We start from the raw sequence: 25469 nt of genomic DNA, 5'->3' as shown, positions 1-25469 counted from the left end.
CCTGGACGTGTGAAGCACAACCGCCATCGCCAACAACTGACAGCAGCGCCGTGCTGGGCAGATACCGGCAGATAAGGCTGGGCCGATCCAAGAAAGCTCCACCGCTGGGAATGAATATGGTGACTTGGCATTTACAACCGTAATCTGACAAAAAAAAGAAAGAAAGAAAATAGGGACAACGACTTTCTGATTCGCCATCGTACAAGTGTCCGACGGACAAGGCAAACTGTTTCGAACACTTAAGTTCTGCCGCGGTTTATAAGCGAGTGCATGGCATGTATGTAGAGCAACCAGCTTGCCAGAGCGGTTATATTTAAATAGTAGGCATCCGTGCGACTACGCGAAGCACTCGTGTATAACAGATCCGACTATAGCGCGGCGGAGTCTTTCAACCACGTTTTGCCGAAGGCTTGCGCTTTGTGTCACATCAGGTTAATGTCTCTGCCACGTACCACTCTGTCGAGGCATCTCTCCTTTATGCCTATCTCACTTTCTGTCGCTTGATGACTTCATGTAACAGCATGCGCGGAAATTCTCGCCATCCCCACGTGAATACGCTACGCATTGGTTACAGTCGTCAGTAACAAACCGCAAATCTGCAGCCGATAGAAACGTATACCTCCATGCACTCTATATAGGTGAGCTCAACATTCCTGCGGCAGCGGCATGCCGAAGTGACTGCTATAGTATACACGTACAGTTCGCAGCCAGTAGGGCTGCGGTAGCTCCGCGAGCTCGAAGCAAAACAACGCGCGAGACACTCTGTACCTGCTCCCGGGGAGCGAGGACGTCTTAGCGAGCCAAGTCGAAGATTGTGGCCACAGCGCAAACACGCTGCCAGCGACGTCGCCGTAAATTTTCATCGCGATTCCGTGTAATCCCCCGACGTGTAAGCCCGCGCGATATATATACGTTCGCAGCTTTTACGCCCTCGTTGCCACTTTTACGCGGCCCTGCGTATGTAGCGTGACAGGTGTTTGTAAACTTTACGGCGACACCTCAGCAGGGGGCGCCACCTCTGCGCGGAGACGACGCGTAATCCGCGACAGCCGACTCGCCGTTTGCCGATAAGCGGTCCTACGCCACGTGGACACATGCGTGCATTTTGTATATATACGAGCGCAGTCGTTGGCCGCTTGTGCATGCCCAGGTCGTCACCAGCCGCGCCGCCGTTTCGCATATCGTCCGACCTCGCGGCGCCGTCCCCGCAGAGAACGCCGGGATAGCACGCCACGTGCACGTACACACGCACGCGCGCGCGAAGTGGTCCTGGCGGATGCTCGGTGGACTGGAGCACACGGAGCCAGTCCGATTGGCATGCCAAGCTGCGTATGGAGAGAGATACATATACTGCATTCCTTCTTTCGATCGGGTGCGCGCTTCCGTCCGGAAGAACCAATCTGATTTACGAGCGGCGCAAGCATGGGTGTCGCGGGGGGAGACCGTAAATGTCACTCGGCTTTCCGTGTGTCGTGCGTGTGATTTCGTTCCAACTGCTGTCTAGATATTGTGTCTTATTTCAATTTGGCGAAGAAAGAAGGAAAGGAACAGAAGACAGGGTGAAGCAAAGATGGGTAGACAAAGATAGATGAACAAAAAGCGAGCGAGAGGCTGTTTGGAGAGGGGAGTGTTGGAGTCTGAGGGAATGATGACATGAACCCAACATGTGAGTCCACACGGAAGCATGTACGTTGCTATTCTGGTAACCAGTACTGTTATATATATAAGAACGAGGAGCTAGGAGCGTTGGGCAGCAGGATTTCACTTCAGTACTTAAGTCGTTTACTAATCAGCTTACGACACATAATCTAGTTTACAAATTGTAACCGATCAGTTCGCATGGCGTGTTCACTTGGGACAAATTCTGAGAATGGCACCATTATCGAGATATTAATTCTGAAACTGTTTGACGAAATGCGTTGGCGCTCAAGTTATTCTTTCGCTTTGAAGTAGAAAGGCGTTTCCTTAAGACAGTGTGTGTTAAACTACACTGCATTTTTAGCACACGTTTGACGGCGCAGACATCGAATCTGGTGTTATCCTCAGAATTCGTTCCAAGCGCCTTGCAAACTCAGCAGCTAGAATTAGTAAATTGCTATATGCACCGTGGAGTAATTCCTTCAAATCAGAATTAGCATTCTATGTAATTAGTCAATCGCGCATTTCGATTTATTGGGCAAGTAATGTCTGCCTGACTGATGAAAGGGGGGGTTAATTGGAGATCTCTGGGAAAGGGCTTCGTCCGGCACTGGCCATAATAATAGGCTGATGGTGATAGTGATCAAGGAGATGATGATGAATATCTATACCTGTACGCACGTTGTAGAAATATAGCTGCCGAACACAATTACTTCATCCAAAAATTTAATGAATATAGTGACCAAGTTACTGCCCCGCGAAAGTAATTGAGCAATTACTAAAATGCAATCGATTACTATTAAGTCCCTTTCTTCTCAACCTTTACTAATATAACATAAATACAATAAATGTAACAAGCTAACCTGGCTTTTTCAGCACCTCCTCTGCAGCTTTTCACAAGTTATCCTCGTGAACCCTGCACTCTAAGAAAAATCCCGGGGAAAACGGGAGTAACTGCGCCGTTAGTCCTAAAAAGGGCGCTTTCGTCCCTCAAAGGACTAACTGCATGAATGTGCGTGCCGTGTGCAAATTTTGGAGAGTAAGTGTTTAGTCCCTGCTCGGAAAGAGAGCAATGGGAGGACGAACGGCAACAGTTACTCCCCAGGCACTTCGCTGTTTTCGTCCGTGTCATGGAGGGATGCGGCGAGAACGGTATTGTCCATAAATTGTGAATGGTTCGAAGTTCGTGCATTGTCTATTGAACTACATGCAAAGCAGCACCTTGCCTCTGCGTGAGAAAATTACGTGAAACTTAATACTGGAATGTGAAGAGGCATGCCCTTCGTGCGCACCCCATAAATGAGCGATACACATTAAACGCGCAAGTCATTGATAGACGGTTAGATTTTTTTGGTCAATAGTACCTAAGTTCCTTCCGTTCCAAGGAGGTTGCGAACTGAAGCGATGTGTAGCTCAAACGGCACACGCTAAGCGACAGAGAAATTGCCCTTCTCTGTCGTCTTCGGTTACCCGTTTGAGCTCGCTACACGTATATATGGCATAGTGCCTCAGTTTAAATCACCTTAAGAATACTCGGGCTGATTTCTTTCGCAGTCGCTTATGGTTGCAAGTACACTCAACGTTAGACTCTCACTTCATAGCTTGCACAAAATACGGAGTCACTTTTATATTGCCGCACTTGCATTCCCATGCTTAACCTTGTCTAAATATGCCGTCTTGACAACCAAGCGGCGTGGTGAAGGAAGAAGAAGAAGAGGCTTGTTCGAACGGCCACGTTTGCGATGAGCTCCGCTGGAAACAGCGCATCGGCCCTTGGCCGAGGATCACACCCACCGTCGTCTACCGATTCCGGTAATTATAAAGTCGTTCTTCCTCGTCTACCGACTGGCAATACCGTCCTCAATTCAGTTTTCCTGCATGCTGACCTGGCAGGGCGGCCGTATCGGGCCCCGGACTTTCGCGATGCTCTCCTTTCAGTGCTAAGTGCAACTGATATCCTCGGCGCTGGACAATACCAGATGAGCCATTTGTGGTTGGTAACATGTGTTAATAGCATCGCGAAACAGAAACTTGTCGACAAAGGCGAGTTGTTGGTGAAAGGCCTCAAGTGCCTTGTCATTGACCCGGAATGCAAGAATGTCAAGATGAAGCTTCTTTGGCTTACCCCACACCTCGAACAGAGACGGATTGTTGAAGCGCTAGAGCCATATGGCACAGTGCAGTCCATCACGAGAGAAATGTGGCGGTGTGACGGCATGGAGGGCTGGCAAATGACTAACCGAGACGTGGCGTTCACATTGAAAGATGGCGTTTCTGCCGGTAATCTGCCACATCTGTTGAGCATATAAGGCCACCAGTGCCTTGGTACCTGGCCGACCACCACTTTGCCTCCGGTGCAACAGAGTTGGGCATATCCGGCGACTGTGTCGCACACCACGCTGCAGTAACTGTCACCGCTACGGTCACCCTGCAGATGCATGCGTCGGAACTTACGCTGACAAGCTTCGTGGAAATAGACCGGCTGAGGCTGATACCATCACCGATCATCTCATGGACGTGAGCGAAGTTGTGGATGCAACTGGAGAAACACTCCCTGAGACTCATCGACAAGAACAGATTAAACCGTCATCGGCTGACATTAGCCTCAGCCAGAAGCCTGCGAGCGAGGAGGAGACTAAGGCACCTGACGACGAACCAACTGTGTCTTGGGCAGAATCTCCACCAGTTCAAGATCGCCCACTGCCTGTGGAATCTGGATCGATGTGCGAGGCCGCCAAGAAGCGTCCAGCGCCATCCGACAACCCATCGCCCTCGGCAGATCTAAGCTCGCGTTCCCAAGGTGTCAAAGTTGACAAAACCGCTCCGGGGAACACCTACACCTGCTGATGTCCCTTGTGTTAACGTGCACCAAAAAGTTCATAGTGCATCACCTCATCGAGAAGGGAGTGGTGCACCTCTGGAGCAGCGTTTAGACGCTGCACCTACATAGGTAATCATGGCGGGCGCTCTTCCCTTCCATTTTGGCACTTTAAATGTCCGTGGCTTACGAAGTAAGCGACGGCAAGTACAGCTTCTTCATTTGTTACGCAATAGAAAATTAGATATTGCTGCTATCCAAGAAACAAAGATTGAATCCGACGAAAACACAGAAGTAGCTCTATCTCCATTCATATCTGACTATAATGTTTGTGTCAGCCATGCAGTAGGCGTTTCCGCAGGCTGTATGTTATTTGTTAGCAAAAATTTACAGTGTGATTTCCTACATTTGTTTACAGATAGGGAAGGGCGCCTAATCTGCTACGATATTGATATCAGTGGCACGAGCTTTAGATTTGTGTGTGTTTATGCCCCGAACAAGTTACGTGAACGCGAGTGTTTCTTCTTATCTCTAGAAAATCATTTCTGTACTGATCGTGCATTGGTCCTCTTTGGAGACTTTAATTGTGTATGTAACGCGCAAGATCGTACGTCACTGAAGCTGAGACATGATCCCAGTAGTGATGCGTTGCAACGCCTGATATGTGATTATCAGCTTGTGGACATTGGGGAAAATGAAAAGGCGGGATGTCGATATACGCACTTCCAGGGTACCTCGCATGCAAGGCTTGACCGAATTTACGTTTCACTTAGCGCGCTACCTCTTATTCATGGTTACACTGTGCATCCTATATTCTTTAGTGACCATTGCCTAGTCTCAGCATCTTTTGGCAGCCGTCGGCACCAAAGTCGGCGTATGTGCTGGGAGCTGTGGAAATTTAATAACCAGTTACTTTCGCGCGAGCGTTTCTTAAATCGTATTACTGAGCTTATAGCTCATGTGTCTTGCCGCAAAGACTTGCCACTCTTTGCTTTGTGGGAATTATTCAAACAGGAAGCTAAAATGATAACTATCGAAGAATCATCAATATTAGCCTTTGAAAAAAAGAATAATTACAAAGCATTGTATAGACTTTTGAGTGAGTTGCATGAGCTTGAATGCATACATCCGGGTCAATATATTGAGGATATTCATAAGGTCAAGGCACAGTTACAAACTTTGAACGCAGAAAAATACAGAGGTGCACTAGTGCGGGCGCGAGAGCAGCGTTTCCTGGAAGAACAGCCTTGCAGTAGGGCCCTTAGTGATGAGCGCCGACACGCGCTGTCTAAACAAATACTAGAGATAGAGTATGGTGGAATCATTGTTAACGAGCCTACTCTAATAACTAAAGCATTTTTTGAACATTACCAAAAACTATTCCGAGACCATATGCCATTGGATACAGATGCTGCCAAAAAAATTGTATCGTTGCTGCCCCAGTTAAATCAGGATGAGTACGATTATACAAACGAAAACATTGATATCAATGAGGTAACTTCATGCATCGATTCGTTAGCGAAGGGCAAAACGCCCGGCCCGGATGGCCTTACTGCCGAATTTTATCAGTGTTTTCGTTCCCTCTTATCGCCATTATTACTTCAGGTGTACCGAGAGGCCTTGGAAGTAGGGTACCTAACCGCCACAATGTACGAAGGACACACCGTCCTTATAGCCAAAACCGATGATGAACAGAAATTGCAAAAAGTTGACGGATATCGTCCTATCTCCTTATGCAATGTGGATTATAAGATTTTTGCTAAGGTATTAGCTAACCGTTTGCAAGTTGTAGTAACATCTGTGGTCGGTGATCATCAAGCATGTGGCATCAGGGGACGGTCCATTCAGACGAACATTCATGTTGCGAGATCGGTGCTAGAGTGTGTAGCTGAGGGGATTGGACAGGTGGCAATGGTACAGCTAGATCTGGCTAAGGCGTTCGATAGGGTGAATCACTCATTCCTGTTTACTTTACTAGAGCATATAAATATCGGATCTCTGCTCCTTAGAGGTGTGAGGATATGTTATGCTAATGGCTCAACGCGGCTTATAGTGAATGGCTCTCTCTCCGATCCGATTAGGCTTTCATCATCAGTACGACAAGGATGCCCATTGTCACCGCTTCTGTTCTGCTTGTATTTAGAGCCACTTTGTATGCGCATTCTTAAAGAACAAAATTTCCAAGGGTTCAAATTACTGACTAATGAGGTGCGGGTTCTTGCGTATGCAGATGACGTGGCCTTTTTCTGTACCGATAAAAAGAGTGTAAACACTGCTCTTGCAATTACAGAAGAATTTTGTGCTGCTTCTGGCGCAAGCGTTAACTTTGAAAAAAGTTCAGGTTTTTGGTTTGGATTATGGGCCACAATGCCATCACATTACGCAGGAATTCAATGGAAAGAAGATCTGCGTTATTTAGGCGTGCCTCTCTCACAGTATAGAAATAGCAACGCTCATTGGTCAGGAGAAGTTGGCAAAATTCAACGTAAAGTGAATTCATGGCGAGGGCGGAATTTGTCCGTGTTCTTTCGTGCTGAAGTGTGTAACGTTTTCTTAGCTTCCCGTCTTATGTATGTGCCCCAAGTACTGCATTGCTCAAGACTTCGCCTTCAGGCACTGCATCGCGTATTTGCAACATTCATTTGGAGTTCGAGCTGTGAATGGCTGCGGCGCGACAATCTGTTTCTCCCCCTTGAACGTGGTGGTCTAGGATTAGTACACCTCTTCGTCAGGCAAATTGTTTCTCGCCTCTTTTTCTTTCGAGACAGTGACCATCCGTTCTTGCGTGAAATGTTGCAACTGCGTTTAGTTCATTATGTTCCTAACATAGTAGTGTCATCAAATGTCAAAGATGTCCCACAGGCTCCTTGGGGCTTTCTCAAGGAGGTTGTTGATACATTTCTTTTCTTGAAAGTTAGATTCAGCCTGGAGTACGTGTTCACAGCGAGTCGAAAAGCAATTTCTGCGGCACTGGTTGACTCTATTTTCCCAGATCCTTTGTATCGTGCACCTTATTTAAATCGACCTTATCAGGATGTACTTAAACGCGTCCGAAAAATGTGTGTGCCTCCTGGAGTTAAAACATTTTTCTTTAAATTACATTCGGAAACACTCCCTGTTAAAACTTGGTTGAATTCGAGGGGTTGCTTTGTGCCATGGTCAACAAACTGTCGGCTCTGTCCACGTGCCGAAACCATAGATCACTGTTTCATAGACTGTAGGGATGCTGTATTTTTTTGGGACATTCTCCAACGGACACTTAAAAAGGACATTGACATAACTCCATACTCAATTAGGTTTCTACCGTTTAACGTTACAGGTGGTCCTCCCTATGACATGTTCATTGTACTTGGTTTATATAGCCTGTGGAGAAGTAGACTCTGCGATCGCCATGCCGAAAGCCCGCGAACTACAAAATCCTTTTTTCGCGAAAGTGCTGCGTATGTAAGAAGTGTGTACGCTGTGCAGGAACCTCCGCCAGACTGGATGCACTTGTTGGATGCATGTGTGTGTTTGCCTGAGTTTTAAGTGTGTAGTTGTGTCCACTTTGTAATACACCTTCAGTTTTCTTTTCCATGTAATAAAGAAAAAAAAAAGCGGCGTGGTGAAGTGGTTAGAGCACCTGACTTGTGAGTGAGAGGACGTGAGTTCGAATCCTGCTCTCGGGCACATTTTTCTTTTCAGCTCATTAATTTTTTTATTAGGGTATAAATGCCTAATTTAATTAATTCCACCTTTGCGGAGCATCGGAATGAATTACCGTTACTCCCTTGAGGACCATCGGGCAGGGACAACTGTTAGTCCCCCAAGGAGTAAGCGCATGAGGAGTAACAGTTCATCCCGTGTCAGTTCGTCCCCAAAAGGACTAATGGTTGTGGCAAATCAGTTAGTCCCCAAAAGGACTAACCTCCCTACCCCTTTTAGTCCTTTTTTTCTTAGAGTGTAGGTGCTCAGAATTAATCCGGAGTGCCCCACTGTATGACCTGCCTCATATTCATATCGGGGTTCTGGCACGTAACACTCCATAATTGAATCTTAATTTTACGCATTTCGGTTGATTGGGCAAGTAACGTCCGTCTCTTCGAGCAATCCAGTTCGATAATTAGAACTGTGGTGTATGCCACAGGCATTTTTTTTGTTAAATTCTGTTCACGATACGCAAAAGAACAAAAATGCAACAGCTGGGCGTATGTATACCATGGACGTCGCCCAAGCCCAGCCGGGTTTGCGACGGCTCTGCAATTTTTTCTTCTTTCTTTCGTTCGCTTCTCCTCACGGAAGGGGGGAGAGGGCTGGGGACTGCTGCGACGCGACCTTGGGTAAAACGACCGTACCCAAGATAAGTGTGAACGCTATGTGCACGCAGTACATATAGTCTATATACATTCAAGTGCCACATTCAGGCGGCGCACGCACATGTAACCGCGCAAACAGCGCCACCACCCGCGAGAATGAGAAGTGGCGTTACGTGCAGCACGCGGCAGCGGCCTCAAGTTGGGGATTTGTCTCCAAAAAGTCCCCGGTCACGAAGACGCGCTCCCTTCCAGGGCTCACCCAGTTCTGCAGCGGTGCACCGCGCGCGTGTACGTCCTTCTAAATAAGCCACCGATGGCGTATACATACGCGCTATGCAGCACTGCAACGGCTGATCCCGGCCTACGCAATCTTCGATTTGTGTCCCCAGTGTATACGCGGGCGCATTAGGGTGGAAAAGGGAGAGAGAAAAGCCACAGACTGAGAAGCTCCGAGTCGATAAATGCGCTAAGCGGCTCCACTGCAACGTGGACCCCTTCGCATGATGTAGCACTCCTGTAGCCGTACATCGCAGCAAACTAATGTTTACATAAACAATGATCGAGATTTGTCTTCAGTGGAATGCCAATACACTGCTCTCACTTTGTGCCTATATAGAGGAAAGCGAGCGAATTCATCGTAAGCTATGTTATCGTTTACGAGTCTTTGAGCGCAATGTTACGAGGATCCGCGATCTATAATAAAACGGGACGGTACAAGCTACCGTGATGTTATAGTAAACCCTAGTTGATGTTACAAGGAATAGGGATGTTAACGAGGATATCTCGGTACCAGCTAAGAAGTGCTTATCGCAGTAAAACCGACTGCACAGGAATTTGACGCTATTGAATAGCACGGAGTAAAGCTTTCGTGGAACTGTGGGTTACGCACTACAAGGGTCTCGTAAGCATTGTACGCACTAAGCACTGGGAGGTCTTTACAAGAACAGGTGAGCACGTTGTTGTTAACAGTCGTGAGGCATGCTGCTTTGATTGTGCCGCCGAGCACGTTATCGGTGTAGATATCGAGCAGTAGGTGGCGAGTCAGCGACTCTTTCGTGTGTGTGCGTGCAAGTGTGTGTGTGTGTGTGTGTGTGTGTGTGTGTGTGTGTGTGTGTGTGTGTGTGTGTGTGTGTGTCTGTGTGTGTGTGTGTGTGTGTGCGAGCTTGCGTGCGTGCGTGTGTGTGTGTCAAATGATCGTCCATCTCTCAAAAACTTTCAGTTATCAACCTTGATAGGGTAGTACTCCCTTATAACAGCATACGTACTTACACAGCACTTAGTCGTAACTACCCTGCTGGATTATATTATCTGCGCGACCGAACCAGAGAAAGAAGTTCTGAATGGGCGCGCGTGGGCTCAGCTGTACTTTTCGCTGGCTGGTCCTTCATTCTGGCTTCCTCCTGGACGTCGTTTCACTCTGTAAATAAGTATCTTTCCTGACATCTTCGGCGGAGGTATTCTGCCTGGCCACGCAGTAGTTCTGATTCTGGCCGGAACAGCGCTGCAGCGCATGCTGCAGAAGCCAAATCGGTCAAAGTCCTCATCGACCTCGCCGCCTCTTAATTTATCCTCCCACCCTCCCTCTCGCGGTGACAAAGTCAACTCCGGCCTCAATGGACGGATGACACGAGCGCCCCCTTTGGAACGGGGTGGTGGCTTGCGCCGCCGAGCTCTTGAACGCGACGGTTGAGAGCGCCATCTCTCGCACGCGGCACGAACAACGCGGTCGCTTCGCGAACGGGCAGTCGGCATTCGACTCGCGGACGCCGCGCACTTTCGCATACGCCTCGCACACACGTACGCGCACGCACGGTGGACGCGCTCGCCGGTCTGTTTGTCTTGGAACTCTGCAGCTGTGGAGCCCATACATAACGCCTGCGCGCTGCGAAACCCAAGCGCGCAATCGCGGTGTCGTTTCTCTCTCGCCGCGCTAATCCGCCGAACGGATGACCGTACATATATCTCTTCCTCTCTCCGGCCCGGTCTTCTCGCAGCCCGCTGAATAGTCCGGCTGCGCAGAACTTGTTTGCACAGACGCACGCGGAGTGAATGTCGTGCGATTTTGGGTGCAAGGAAATAATTTGCTGTGGCCTTGCGCCTGTACATATGCAGGGCGTTGCGAATATATGAGGCAGCTTTAGAAACACGTAGCCCAAAGAGGGCAAGAAAACATCGGCCAGGTGTGCCGAAAAACGAACACACACCATATATATATATATATATATATATATATATATATATATATATATATATATATATATATATATATATATATATATATATATATATATATATATATATATATATATACAGCATTGCGCATGTGCCTTGCCACTGACGCCATTTCTTTCATGCGCTAAGTTCGCTTGGGTATGGACTAAAATATCTAATACTGAAGAAGGCTCTAGGCATACGAGACCCAGTAGAGGACCCAACAACGACAGCCACTGGCTTTCGATATCCCCTAGCTGTCGCGTTGGCGTAGTGGCTTCGGTGTTGCTCTCGTAATCCCGCGACCCCGGGATCGAATCCCGCGACCCCGGGATCGAATCCCGGCCACTGAGCCTTCTTACCTCCCCCAACACCTAATACGAAGTGCCTCGTAATCAGATATTGTTGTTGGAACGTAAAACCCCAGAATTTATTTATTTTTAACTTTTTTACGCAAGGCGCCCGATGATGTAAACCCGAACAAGCAGGCGTTTTGCTTGAGATAGCAGGTTAACACTTTGCGCTGTTTCCTATACAGCCTTTTCCCTGAAGACTTCGTGTGTCATGCGTGCCTCCGAGATCTTTATTCATGCATAACTGGTTTGCCATGGACATTCTTACGCCAGGTGCGTGAGCTGGTTGGTATGATCTTTTCTGAATCATATGTCACATCAAGCAAAAAACTTTTTTTTTTTTTTAGGGCGGTAAAAGACAGAGTTGTGCACCTAAACATACGTAGCAAGCTTAACCTTCGCCTTTAATAGTGGAACGCGATAGCATTCAAAGATCCCTCACTGCAGCTTCCCACGCTTCCCGGCAACTGCAGCTCATGTAACCGTAACGTTTACCGGGAAACGCTGACGGTGAACGCTATGCACGAAGGGGCGAGCTTTCTGGCAGAAACGCGGCCTTTTGCGTGGGCCGATCTTCTGTTACCGTTTCGCACTTTTAATATTTCAGTCTGAAAATATTTCACGTAAAAGGGACGCCCGCTGTCGTTGTTTCGTTTCACGACATTTGCTTGTGCGCTGCCATTCTCGAAATTCCGAGGAATGACTTTGTGAATAATGTAAGACAAGGTATATGAGCAACATTGGTGATACACAGGAAGAACTTGAGTGCCGTGTAGAATAATTTTCGCTCACGGAACGCGAACACCGGCTACACGACGCCGACAACGCATTTTCTGTGATATGGGGCCCTTAAGCGTTAAAAAGAAAAAAATAAACATCACAGGAAGCAGGCGTAATTCGACTACTTCGTGCTAGATGGCGCCAGAATGCCACGCTGCAGCAAGTACGAGACCTCACTAAGGTGCTTGGCGCCTGTGCTTTGCTACATGTAGCGGGAGTTCTCCACTCTCCGCGGCAGCCCGGTGGCTTTGGTGTTTCGCTACTGAGTTTTGGGCCTCGGGTCGGATCCCGGCCACAGCGACCGCATTCAGATGGGGGGCGCGAAATGCAAAAACGTACGTGTATACTTTGGTTGAGGTGCACGTTAAAGGACCCTGCTGGTGGTCAAAATCAATGCGCAGTCTGCCGCTATGCGGCGCAGATCGTAATCCGATTGCGGTTATGGAACGTATGAGACGCCATGATTTCATTCTTTTTTTCGATTGGTCACAATTGTTCTTCAAAGGGCGATTGTTGAGCAATAGCAGGCGCGTCAGCGGCACCATGTGCAAAAAACAACAGAACTTGCTGATCATAACATAAACGCGGTTAAATGCAAATTATATATATATATATATATAGTCATATCATAAGAAGCCGCCAAACACTGACACCAAGGAAAACATAGGGGGAAATTCGTTGTGCTTAATAAATGAAACAAAGAAACGATAAATTAATGAAAGTGGAAGTTGCTGAAAGAACAACTTGCTGCAGGTGGGGAACGATCCCACAACCTTCGCGTTACGTGCGCGATGCTCTACCAATTGAGCTACCGCGGCGCCGTTTCCCTTCCACTTTCTTGGGTATTTATGTTTCCTAGTAGAACCCTGTGAGTGTCAACCAGCGCCACCACTCACAAACCTTGGCGGCGGATGTGGAACATCCTTTCTGCCGCAAGCGTCACGAGAACATGATCTTTTTGGGTGAAGGTAACCGGGTAATAGAGCCATACATGCTACCTGAAGGCATCAATGTTGCCAGAATCGGGAAAAGAATGGAGGTATATATATATATATATTGTGGGAATTTATAAGCTATTCTTTGTCATCTGTACACGATCATCATCATATGGGGTTATGGGGTTCTTCTTCATCATCGCTTGTGGGGCTGGTTCTCGTGTGTGCTCCGTGCTGTGGGCGTGGTCGGTTCGCCTAATCTTTTGACGCGGAATAAACGCCGTGATTACTGCTGCGTCACAATATATATATACCTTCGTTCTTTTTCTTCGTGGTTTGAGGGAGAGATTCTACAGCGGGGAAACACAGCACGAAGACGCCAGGCGCGGCATTTGTGTCTCTCCACCGCGTATCGTATTTTTTTCGCGGTGTACAAAGTCTTTCGAAATGCCGTAAGAAAGCAGACCAAGTCGAAACCTGCCTTCGTGCGGTGGAATTCGCTAAAGCGTTTTTCAACGTTCATGCGTAACGTGCGAGTTCTTAGAACGTTAAGCGAAGGAATCGATTCCTGTTTGATGATAACGTCGTTATCGACGCGTTTGCGCCAAAAGATAACTGCAGTGGATGCAGTGGCTCTTTACGTGATTTAACTATTTCATTGTTCAAACTTTGTTTGCGTATTTACAAGATGGTTTCTTGTTGGTTTTAGTACTGTGGAAAGGAGTGCATATTTTCTTGAAACATGTTAGCTTAACCATAGTGTGACCAAACGCACATCAGCGTTGGAGCATAATTCTAAAGATGAACCAACTAGCCCTCACCAAGATGTTACTAATACGAACTTTACATAGTCTATTAGTATAACACTTTACTGTCGCTATCAATGCTTCGCCTTTCGGACGAAACTGAAAATTTTTATTACACTTTTATCGGCATTTTCCTTTTTTTCAGGATTTACTTATCATGCTTCAGCAATCGACCAGATTCTCGGGGGGTTCTCACAGGAGATTGCAGTGACAAGATTTTCGTACATCTCAATCATACCGCGTGCTATGATGCCCTACTGCATTTGGAAGGCAGCCTTGCTGAGAGGCTTCGCATAGAACGCGGTGCCAGCGCCAGTGCGCGCGGGTGGTTACGCGCGCACTTCCGCTCCGCGCAGCGCCGCAGGTACCGCGCCGCCTCCGCGGAGCGCTGCCGCTCGCCGCAAAGCGCGCGTCGCCGCAGGAGGTCCGTCCTGGCGACGCAAGAGGAGGGAACGCAAGCCGCCGCGTTGTGTGTCGCTTTCGCTCGACTTGAGCTAATGTGGCCTGAAAGCGCGCCGCGCCGCCGCTTCTCTCTTTGTTGTTATTCGGGAGCTGTCTCTTAAAGGGGGCCCGCGGAATTCTCTTGTGTATTTTAGTTTCCTTTTTTTCTCACCGTTTACTTCGATCTTTGTTTTTTGTTGTTTTTTCATATCCTCCTCCTTGCAAAAAGACTTCGCGAAGGTGCGGGCCACGTCGGAATTGTACACACACGCACGACACGCACGCACGGACAGACACGCGCTGGAGAATGAGCGGCCTCTTCCGTTCTCGGGTCAAGTATCTATCGACATAAAAACCCAAGAAACGGCGGAGATTGCGGAGCCTCGCGAGCATTCGTTATTTGTCCGGCCTTGCTTCTTCTCCTTCTTCTGCTTCTTGTTTGCTACAGCTGCTTTCGATGCTGCGACGCTGGAAGAAACGGCACAGCAAAGAAAGAAGAGCGCCGTGATTGAGCGAAGCTGGGCAGAGAGCCATCGCTCGGCTGCTAACCACGCGTGTGTGTGTGTATACAGATATGCCACCGCAGACACGCTCGGATACGTCGGGCCGGAGGATTATGTGTGCGCGCGCGCTCGCGTCGCGGGAGTGGACATAGGAGGAGGAGGAGCAGAGCGAGCCTGGACGATCAAGCCGCGATCACGGCAAGCGCGAGAGACCGATTTACTTCGTGCTCTGTGCAACTGCGCGTCTCTGATGTATCCGCCTTTCTTTCTTTCTTTCTTTCTTTCTTTCTTTCTTTCTTTCTTTCTTACGGAACCACTGTGCACCGTGTTTTTCAAATGCGAAGCAGTGCGTCCACTGTGGAAGTTCTTGGTGTTGCCCTTGCGGCGTGTACTGAGAGATGGCGCGTAGGCTTGATTCTTCGAACGTATGTGTAACAACACTGTGGCTCATACGTGATATTTTCCAATCTGCTTTTTTTTTATCACTTGCGGAGATATTAAGAAACGAGTAATATAGTTTACGGTGACGCGGTTGAGCATTTCGCTTCTTCAAGGTGACGCGCACCAATAACATGAGCCACCACAGCAAATGTATGCGGTGGAGTCATATAGTTGATCGTTTCGTGACCACTGCAGCTCGCTATTGTTCCGGTAGTTACCCCGTAAAAACGGTGAGTAAGCAAGTCTAAAAAGAACTAAACGAGGAAGGAAACAAGCCTTGAGAACTTGTTAAAGCATTTTTAATGCGAAAGCAAAGTCAAAATCGGGAGATGAAGAGATTTGTTGGATGTCGTGTTGGAAAACGTCGGTAGATCGCCAAGCCACTATTTCGATTGTAGAGGCGAGGATACAACACGTCTTAGCGAAAAACTAACAGAGCCAATAGCTTCGATCACTTCAGAGTAATGTCTTGCTGAGACCAAGGAAATGCGAATCCTCTTCAGACACGGGTAGTTGACTCAATTTACTTTATTTTGTCATTGTGAATGCTAGCCATTCGTTTTCCGTATTTTACCTTGTATGCGTTCACTAGCCAAGTAAAGCAATACTAATGAGGCACCTAGGTTGTGATTTATATGCGATATGTCGTGTGTGTTTGGTTTTATTTGCACCAAATTTTGAAAAATAACATTGTACCTCATAATCAGATAGTGGTTTTGGCACGTAAAACCCTATAATATATATATAAAAATAACATTGCATAGGGTAGGTAGTTCATTTTCACCTCTTCAGGTGACTTACTGGTAAAGGCAGACATTCACTGAAAAAAAAATGTGTCAATTTAGTTGTAAACACGACAGAAATGCGTTAGCATTACGTGACACTTCTTTAAGGTGCACGCTGGATCTATGGGATTTAAACCACGTTCAACACATTGCAAAGTGTTGTTCAGGAGCTCACTCGACAACGTTCTCTTCTGCGCTTCGTCCCGCTGTGTTTCGTCCCGCTTCCATACATATATTTACTGACGGGTTGGTGTCAACAACCACTTCAACCGCGGCATTCGTAATACCGAATATGAAGATGAGTAAGCGCTTCCATCTCGTCTATCAAACTACATCAACAGCCGCAGAGATTGTTGCCATTCGGGAGGCAATTCGTTGTATATCGACGGAGCCGCATCAGGCTTGGACTATATTTTGCGATTCCAAGCCGGCACTTCAAGTGATCGATTCTGCAATTGGACTAAGACCTTACTATGCCCTTGCTCGACAGGTGATCGAATCATAGGATGTCGCTGTAAGAGCTGGCCATTGCATAAGCTTTCAGTGGATTCCGGGAAACTGTGGCTTACATAGAAATGAGCTCGCCGACGCGGAGGCAAAGATGACCCACATTAATGCCACACCAGTGTCCATGCAATTTTCACGACCAGACACTAATGCCCTATAGTGTGCAGACTTTTGCGCGATAATACCGCATTTTGGGCCTCGCTGGGTCATCGTCATCGCCGCCTTGACGAACTCGACCCAGAGATGAAAATACGGATACCACTGACCGTGAAAAGGTGCAGTGCAAGCTTGCCGCACATTACGATTAGGTGTGGCCTTCACCCAGCGCTATACCTGCATCCGATCGGCCGGGCGGACATACGTTAAAGTGGAGGTAAGGGGAGGGGGGGGGGGGAGAGGGGGCTCCTCCCGTGCCGGTCGGGCGGACAGTCCGAATTGCGAGGAACGCGGTATCTCTGAGACGACAGAACACCTCTCGTGCATCTGCGCGCGATTTGATGTACAGAGAAAATCGCTGACAGGCATCTTGTCAAAATTTGTCGTTGAATCATTACATGAAAGGTTCTATTGGCACCTTCGCCTGATCCTCGTCGTCAGCCTGATATGTTGAAAGCTTTCAATAAATTTTTGTATGAGAGCGGACTGGACGAAAGACTTCGAAGAGTCTAGGAGCGTGCAAGATTTTCACCACCATCTTCATCCTCATAATCAGCGTCTTCTCTATTCTTTCTTTTGTACGCCCTTGCTTATTCCCCCAACGCCGAGTAGCAAGCAGGTCAGAACATTGATTCAGGCCGACCTCTCAGCTTTTCTCTCATAATAAACACCTCTCTCTCTCACTCGGCAAACGTCCTTCTTTTTCGAGGAGCGAAGAGCTACTAACGGTGGTCCGGATGAGTCCGGAACACTTTTTTCCACTTTGACAGTCTTAACGCTCAAGCATTAAAAAAGAAACCAAGGTGTTCAGTTAGTTGATTAACTTATATCCTAACTGTTAATCCTTCTGGTTCATTGCTATATCGATGCCCCTGTGTATATGGGGCCACAACATTAGGGCTTCATTAACTCTTTGTAGCTATATTAGTGCTTGATCTTCTCAACTTGTGCTGTTTATTGATATCTTATCTTTTCTGCATAGCAACTATATGAAAATAATAGCTGTCACCGATATAATATCACTAATCCTCGCTTTTGTACTGTGATTGTATTAAAAGAAGGAAAGTTTCATTAGTTAACTTTAATTGGTCATACTAGAACACATATTGCTATTGTAGGTTTGGATCCCAGTCATCGCCACTTAGCAAAAGATTTGAGGATGTCACCAGTTGGGAGGTATCCGTCTCCAACAACTGTCTAGAAATATATCGGCGTTCCAGTTATTAGTTTTCCAGAAACCTTCATCGCGCAGTGCGAAAGAAAATTAAAACTTGAGTGCCAGCGCACTTGTTGGGAATATATTATGGCTGCCATCCCATAAATATGGTCTTACTCTATGCGTATTTGCTAGTCGCTATATTTCAATTCATTATTAGCCAGCTTGAGTGCTGCAATTGACGGTGTGTTATACTCAAATTATACTAGCTATATATATATATATATATATATATATATATATATATATATATATATATATATATATATATATATATATATATATATATATATATATTTATTTATTTAGACGCTATTGGAAGCTAAAAAAGAAAAAAATACTGGTGGTACACGCAACTTGTGTGTTTCGCACGCGCTTGGACTCGTCTCATGAGAGAGGGCAAAATAGAGAGAGAGAAAGGCAGGGAAATTAACCAGACGCTCGTCTGGTTCTCTGCCTTGCGTTGTGAGGGAAGGGATAGAGGGGCGAAGAGAAAAAGAAGGCGACAGAAAATAAGAGAGCGGTGACTAAAAGGGGAGAAGAGAGAAATAAAGGATGTATAGAACGGCAGAGACGTTGGCAAGATGTGTTTCCGGTTGGCTACCCTTTATGATAGTCTAATCAAATTGTCGGATTACTTTTCGTACTCGTTGCTTTCGTTTTCCTTTCCTTCGAGCACCTTGCCCTACACCATAGATGAGTAGTTAAATAGAAGCACCGAGGCCATTCTCGTGTGTAAATTGTTTTATTGACTTAGCGAGCTTAATGTCTACGAGACAAGACCCATAGCTGTCTGTCGCCGCAAAATGCCAGCTCTTCAGCACCTGAGCGGTAGATGCGCCAAGCGTCGACTCTGATACCGTTAGTCCAGGTGGTGGGTACGAGATGGCGCTGCAGCGCGCGGAAGAATAAAGGGCGTTCACTAAGGTATTCCCCGTGTGGGTGTATATATACCTGCGCGTGCACACCACGTGCGTTTACTTGTTTCAATCCATCGTGCATGCTACTCGGCCTACTACATAATACCTGCGAGGCAGTTGTGGTGGGTATAAAATTGCGTTCGTTTGTCTTTTTCTCTACCTTGCTTCCCTGTCTTTCTTTCTTTCTTTCTTTCTTTCTTTCTTTCTTTCTTTCTTTCTTTCTTTCTTTCGTTCTTTCTTTCTTTTTTTCTTTCTTTCTGTTTTTTTTTTCTTACGCAGCAGCCATATAGTTATATAGTGTTATGAACTCCAACCGGTGCCACCAGTGTTACGACTTCCAACCGGTGCCACCAGTGTTACGAACTTGCACCGCTGCACCACGATTACGGCTTTGTGGTCCCGTAGCGCTCTTCACCCGTTTCGTGACAGAGCGTTGGTAGCGAAGACTCCGAGCCTGGCGTCGATGAGAATAACAAAAGGGACTTTATACATTATATACAGGTTATCATACAGGACATAAACGGATCGGCACTGGGGCCGAGAGCTCACACAAACGCGACTGTTCTCGCACGACGGCGTCCGACGAAAACGCGTGACACATCTCACCCCAGTCGGGAGCGACCCTCTCTCCAGGTGGGGTCGGCGGATCCTGTTTTCGAGCGGCGTGTCGCTGCTTTTATAATCCCGAGGACCATTGTCACTCAAACGGCCCAATACAAAGTCAGCACACGACGGTCGTCCGAGGGGTCCAACCAGCGACCGCGCTGGCCACCCGGTTCAAAGTTCGCGCGCGCGGTGACCTCCAGGCAAGGGAGGTGCGGCGCCGGGCTGTCTGGCACACGCGGACACGTCCAAACACGCTGCTCGCCGAGGCTTCTCCCGCACGACGGCGCAGCATCTTGTCTTGTGAAGGGAGAATTATGGCGCTCGCAGGATAGATTCCGCATCCTGCAGATTCGGAATCCGGGCTTGTGGTAATGGCACAACAGCATCCCCGCCCTCAGATAAGGCGCCGGGAAGACGAGCTGCCTCCACGTGGCTCGGATGCCAGGCGCGCACGTTCGTCAGGCTCGTCCAAGTTCACGTCCAGTGTCGGGACGCCAGGTAACTTCACGTGCCCAGGTCCGACTCGCCAGGACAGGAGCTCTGCTCACCGCGTCGTCGCCAAGGTACCTCGACCAGCTCCGCTCGGGTCGTTCCTAAGACCTTGCTTCTCGCCACTGGTCCCGCTTGGTCGTTCTGCAGCTTGCAAAATCGACCGGCAAAAGGCAACACCCAACACGAACAAGTGCCCTCTGTCTCCCGTCAAACACCAGACAAAGACATAATCCAAATCAACCTAACTAAATCGCTATCCCCTTTTGCTCCCGCTGCAAGAAGAGGCAGGTGTACGATCTAGCACACAAAGCTCAAACAATCAGTTTTCAAATTAACAACACACCAAAATAGAAACAATTAATAATCAGCAATAATAATGACAAATAGAATGGTCCCCTTGAAATCGCTTTGGACCGAAAACATACTTCTGAGGAAGCAAATGAGGTCATTCATTTTTCCCGGCGATATTTTCGCGGAATCCGAAGCTGCTTATATTTGCGACCCTGCTTATCCGTGTAGCGGCGGTACGATAAGCCAGATTCTTTGCCAAATGAAACCCCCTTTTTTTTCACTCCCCGTTTGACGCTCTTCCTCAGATCGGCTAGTGAACAATCTTCCTGTTGCTCGCGAATCCGAGTTTCCCTTTCAACTGCAGCCTGCTCCTGCCAGCTGGCGGAAACCGGAGCGAGTGTGGAGCCCGCGTCGCCTAATTGCGGCGTCGCGTCTCTATCGCGGCTAGCACTGCACGCGTCACTCCCACTCACCTCCAGGACCCGCTCGCCTAGGCCAGCCTCCGAGCTCTGCCTCTCCCGTGACTGCTCGCCACTCAAGTTACCTTGATCAGTCCGTGTGCCGTACCGCCTTTCGCTCACCGACGCTAAGTCAAGTTCCCTCGACAGCGGGCGCGCTTTGGATCGCGTGGGGGCCATGTACGCCACGTCGCCAAAGAATGATTTGCCCTGATCCCTCAGCAGCTGCTCCGAGTTATTTGAGAAGAGGTAGGAAAATTGCTCCGGGAGGGCGGCTGACACAGCGGCTTCGGTGTTAAGTTTCCCAAACTCTCCTTCAATGATAACCGTTGCGATCGGTAAACAGACACTCTCCTTCTCGGCCACTTGCCGTATCCTAACGCACTCTCCCGTAAAATCACTCGAGGAGACGAAAGACGGGTGAACAACGTCCATAGTTGCTGCAGAGTCCCGCAGTGCTCGGCACTTCTTGCCGTTTACCTTAATTTCCTGCACATAGGGCTCCAATAGACGTATGTTCTTGTGAGTTTCCTGTATCGTTGCAAAAGCAATTCTCTCTGGGCAGCTTGCAGCGATGTGCCCTTGCTTTTTGCAATTGTAGCAGGTTAACGGTTTCCGTTTTTCAAAAGAACGCGTCATTTCGTTTCGCTGTTTCGGACCATCGTCATCATTCTGAGATGCATTCTGTCCATCCCTTACAGTTTCTTTGGGAAGGGACTCGTCTTCCCGAAACTCGCGACGCGTGATTTCCTTCCGTTCGTCGGGCTTCCCGTAAAACCCATCTCTTCTATCTGCTTTTTCTATGCGCACTGCCTTGCTGTGCAAGCTGCGGCGGGTGTAATACTCTTCCGCTAACTCTGCTGCCTTGTTTAGCTTAACCTCCTTTAGCCTATCTTGCAGCCAGAGCCGGACATCCTCATCAATGCAACGGTAGAACTGCTCCAACGCGATGCATTCGACAATTTTGTCGCGGTCGTCGTAAACCTCTTCGCCCTTCAGCCATTCCACCAGGTCGGCTTTTAGACGAAACGCGAAGTCAACATTCGACTCCTTACCCTTTTTTGCATACCGGAACCTCTGCCGGAAAGCTTCGGGCGACAATTTGTACTTCCGCAGTAGCGCTTCCTTCACATCACTGTAGCTCTCGAACGCCTCTTTCGATAAGCAAGTTATTACGTCTGATGCCTCCCCAGGAAGCAACGCTAACAGATTCTGTGCCCAAAGGGATCGCTCAATGCTATTCCGTTCGCACACGTGCTCAAATTTCACGAGGTATTTGGCCATATCCTCTCCGACGACAAAGGGTGGAAGTTGATCGCGTATTCTTGGAACATTAGAAGTGAGACTAGGCGCCGGCGAGTTATTTCGGATCTCCAACTCTTTCATTTTAAGCTCGTGCTCACGTCGCTCCCTCTCTCTCCTTTCCTCCTTTTCCTCCTCGCGAAGTTCCTTTTCTCTCCTTTCCTGCTTTTCCTCCTCGCGGCGTTCCTTTTCTCTCCTTTCCTGCTCGCAACGTTCCTTCTCCTCCCTTTCCCGACGTTCATTGATATCCGCCCAGGCCTCTGCGGCTTCCTCAGCCGTTACGTCCCCAGTCCTCATGACCTCAAGGATCGCATTCTTTCTTTTGGTTGAGCCCAACTCAATGCCCAACTCCTCACAAATTTCGAGAAGTTCCTTCACCTTGTACTTCTCCATCGTTCACACTGTCCTCCTGCTGTTTACCCTTTTTGAATATACCTGCCGTACGCTACTATAACACTACTAGTAAGACATATGCAAGTATTTCACACACTGCCCTGTTTACCCCCTCAGCATCCCCTGGTTTTCAAAACACTCTTACTAGGCTTGAAACACACAAGGTTATCACAATGCAACACCAAATCCTTCCCTAAGCTACTATAACCTGTGTCAGAGAAAGTCTGGTGTTTGAGGTAAACTTCAGGCACTCACCGCGCCGAGGTAGCTGATGCCGGTCAATCCCGTAGCTGCCATCCAGTGTTATGAACTCCAACCGGTGCCACCAGTGTTACGACTTCCAACCGGTGCCACCAGTGTTACGAACTTGCACCGCTGCACCACGATTACGGCTTTGTGGTCCCGTAGCGCTCTTCACCCGTTTCGTGACAGAGCGTTGGTAGCGAAGACTCCGAGCCTGGCGTCGATGAGAATAACAAAAGGGACTTTATACATTATATACAGGTTATCATACAGGACATAAACGGATCGGCACTGGGGCCGAGAGCTCACACAAACGCGACTGTTCTCGCACGACGGCGTCCGACGAAAACGCGTGACACATCTCACCCCAGTCGGGAGCGACCCTCTCTCCAGGTGGGGTCGGCGGATCCTGTTTTCGAGCGGCGTGTCGCTGCTTTTATAATCCCGAGGACCATTGTCACTCAAACGGCCCAATACAAAGTCAGCACACGACGGTCGTCCGAGGGGTCCAACCAGCGACCGCGCTGGCCACCCGGTTCAAAGTTCGCGCGCGCGGTGACCTCCAGGCAAGGGAGGTGCGGCGCCGGGCTGTCTGGCACACGCGGACACGTCCAAACACGCTGCTCGCCGAGGCTTCTCCCGCACGACGGCGCAGCATCTTGTCTTGTGAAGGGAGAATTATGGCGCTCGCAGGATAGATTCCGCATCCTGCAGATTCGGAATCCGGGCTTGTGGTAATGGCACAACAATAGTTAGCCTGTCCGCCTCGATCAAGATACCTAGCGGCGTCTGGTGTGAGGCGTAATTCTCCCTCCATAACGAGCGCTACGTTTTCGCTAATACAGACAAAACAAAGCTGCTTAAAAAAAAAAGAAAGTCGGGGGTATACGTGAACTGCATGCAGCTAGCATTTTTCGCGTATTCGTTTTGGATAAGAACGAAAATTGTATGGTACATTACGTAATCGTGCTGTAAAACCACCTTCCGGTGTGTGTGGCGCTCTTCGAATTTATGTGGTTTGAAATCGAAGAAAGCACGCACTTTACGATAGATGTCTTTGTACCTCTTATCGGGTGCATAGAAATTTATATATCTCTCTCCTTTCTGAATATCAACTCTATTTTGGTATCGGCGAACTGTCACGGGTACTGGCGGCTTACGCAGGAGCAAGCTGTCCTAATCACAATTATGTATTTGAAAGAAAATGGCTCACTGCAATCAATCACTCAACCAGTCAGTCTGTCAGTTAACAATCCGACCAACCAAACAATTCCGTAACGTCATTTGTTAGCATGTTATATAATGTTTATAAAGCGTTACGTGTTAGGGGGCTCAAGCTCTCTCGATCAATCGATGAAGTAGCCAATCAATGAGCAATAATTCAAGGTCAAAAGGCGACTTAACGCGTAGTGAGAAATAGTGCGATCGCCGCAGATACATTCCCGTCAGTTTCTTTAAAGCGCTGAGCCAAGTTGTTATTTGCTATCCTGTGCTCACTCTGGTTCTCGAGATTATCATAAATCAATATACAAGCGTAAACAACAGAGAGTACCGGTAGCGTGGGTCGATAAAAGTGGGCTTTTGCGTCAGTTAGCGATTGCTATATACGGCCCTGTACTAGCGGCAACAGCTGTCGTGTGAACCATAACGTATCGTCTTGTGTACAGTTTCGTATTTATAAGAATGACTGTGTCACGCTTTGACCTCGTCCACCCTTTTGCACGCAGGAGGATGTTCCCCGCCTACAAGGTCCGAGTGTCCGGCTTAGACAAGAAGGCCAAGTACATCATGCTCATGGACATCGTGGCCGCCGACGACTGCCGGTACAAGTTCCAAAACCGGAGATGGGTCGTGGCCGGCAAGGCTGACCCCGAGATGCCCAAGCGGATGTACATCCACCCGGACTCTCCAGCGACTGGAGAGCAGTGGATGCAGAAGGTTGTCTCTTTCCACAAGCTCAAGCTCACCAACAACATCTCAGACAAGCACGGATTTGTGAGTGTACATTGCCACGTGCATGCCGTCTTTATTTTGGCCTGGTGATCGTTTTTCCTCGAAGCATGACCGTTACCGTGACACTGACTTCGCGTAAGACGCGGTTACTTTACCGAAACGTTTATAAACGTTGTCGACACTGTGACAGCGAGATGGGTCTATCGTAATCGCGTTCCACGTAGGTCGCCGTTGTTGGGCACAGTGTCGCCAGATGTCGCCACCAGTGTTGACGCCCCCGTATACGTTTTTGGTGTCGGGTTGTAACGGCAACGTGACGGAGCCATTGCGTTCATCTGGAGCTATGTAATGTTCGGATAGGCTCATCTTCAGTGATATGAACCACTCGCATTAGTAGGCTCAACTGGGGTCCACCGAATCTAAAAGGCGCGCTTGATTAACCTCTTGAAGCTGACAAGAAGTAGAAGAAGAAAAGAGCAGCCCTAGCTGTCTGTAAATTCACAGGTTCACCAAAGCCATGGTAGTTGACTCGTGAGTAATCGCGATTAACACACAATATTTTAACGCACACGAAAATACACAGACAGATGGACGGACGGACTGTGCTATTATTAAATAGGTTGGAGACGAGAATCAAACCAGCTTCTCTACAGCGTTATATTTTTGTAACAGGGAAAAGATGATGTAAAGTGACGTGAATCCTTACAGAGTTTTACTAATACACCCCAACAACTTTCTGTGCCAACGAAGAAGAAGCAACAGTGACAGAGCTTCTGCACAAGCGTTACTGTGTCACGTACTTCGGGTAGCGTTTGAAAGCGTTTTTGGTTTCTTGAAAGATATACTGAATCGTGCAGAGTCTAGCTTTCCACGTGCGACGGCTTTGCATTCGGCCAAACGTGGCAGGCGTTGCAACTCGACACCAC

The 25469-nt window shown here is 48.1% G+C and overlaps 1 protein-coding gene and 1 non-coding gene across 2 annotated transcripts in view; one reads left to right on the top strand and one right to left on the bottom strand.

The window, feature by feature from the left end:
- The window catches only part of LOC139056039 (optomotor-blind protein-like), a 167697-nt gene that overhangs the window by 61109 nt on the left and 81119 nt on the right, over positions 1-25469 (top strand). Inside the window, exon 2 of the mRNA XM_070533852.1 lies at positions 24318-24585. Coding sequence (XP_070389953.1) covers positions 24318-24585 — 268 coding nt within the window. The remainder of the gene's footprint in view (positions 1-24317; positions 24586-25469) is intronic.
- Positions 12841-12913, bottom strand: TRNAT-CGU (transfer RNA threonine (anticodon CGU)). Its single transcript has one exon. It is a non-coding gene; the product is annotated as a tRNA-Thr (tRNA).

The sequence above is a fragment of the Dermacentor albipictus genome, chromosome 2 (genome assembly GCF_038994185.2).
Source record: "Dermacentor albipictus isolate Rhodes 1998 colony chromosome 2, USDA_Dalb.pri_finalv2, whole genome shotgun sequence".
NCBI lineage: Eukaryota > Metazoa > Arthropoda > Arachnida > Ixodida > Ixodidae > Dermacentor > Dermacentor albipictus.
Note: the sequence above shows the minus strand (reverse complement) of the source record. Positions and strands in the feature narration are given on the sequence as shown.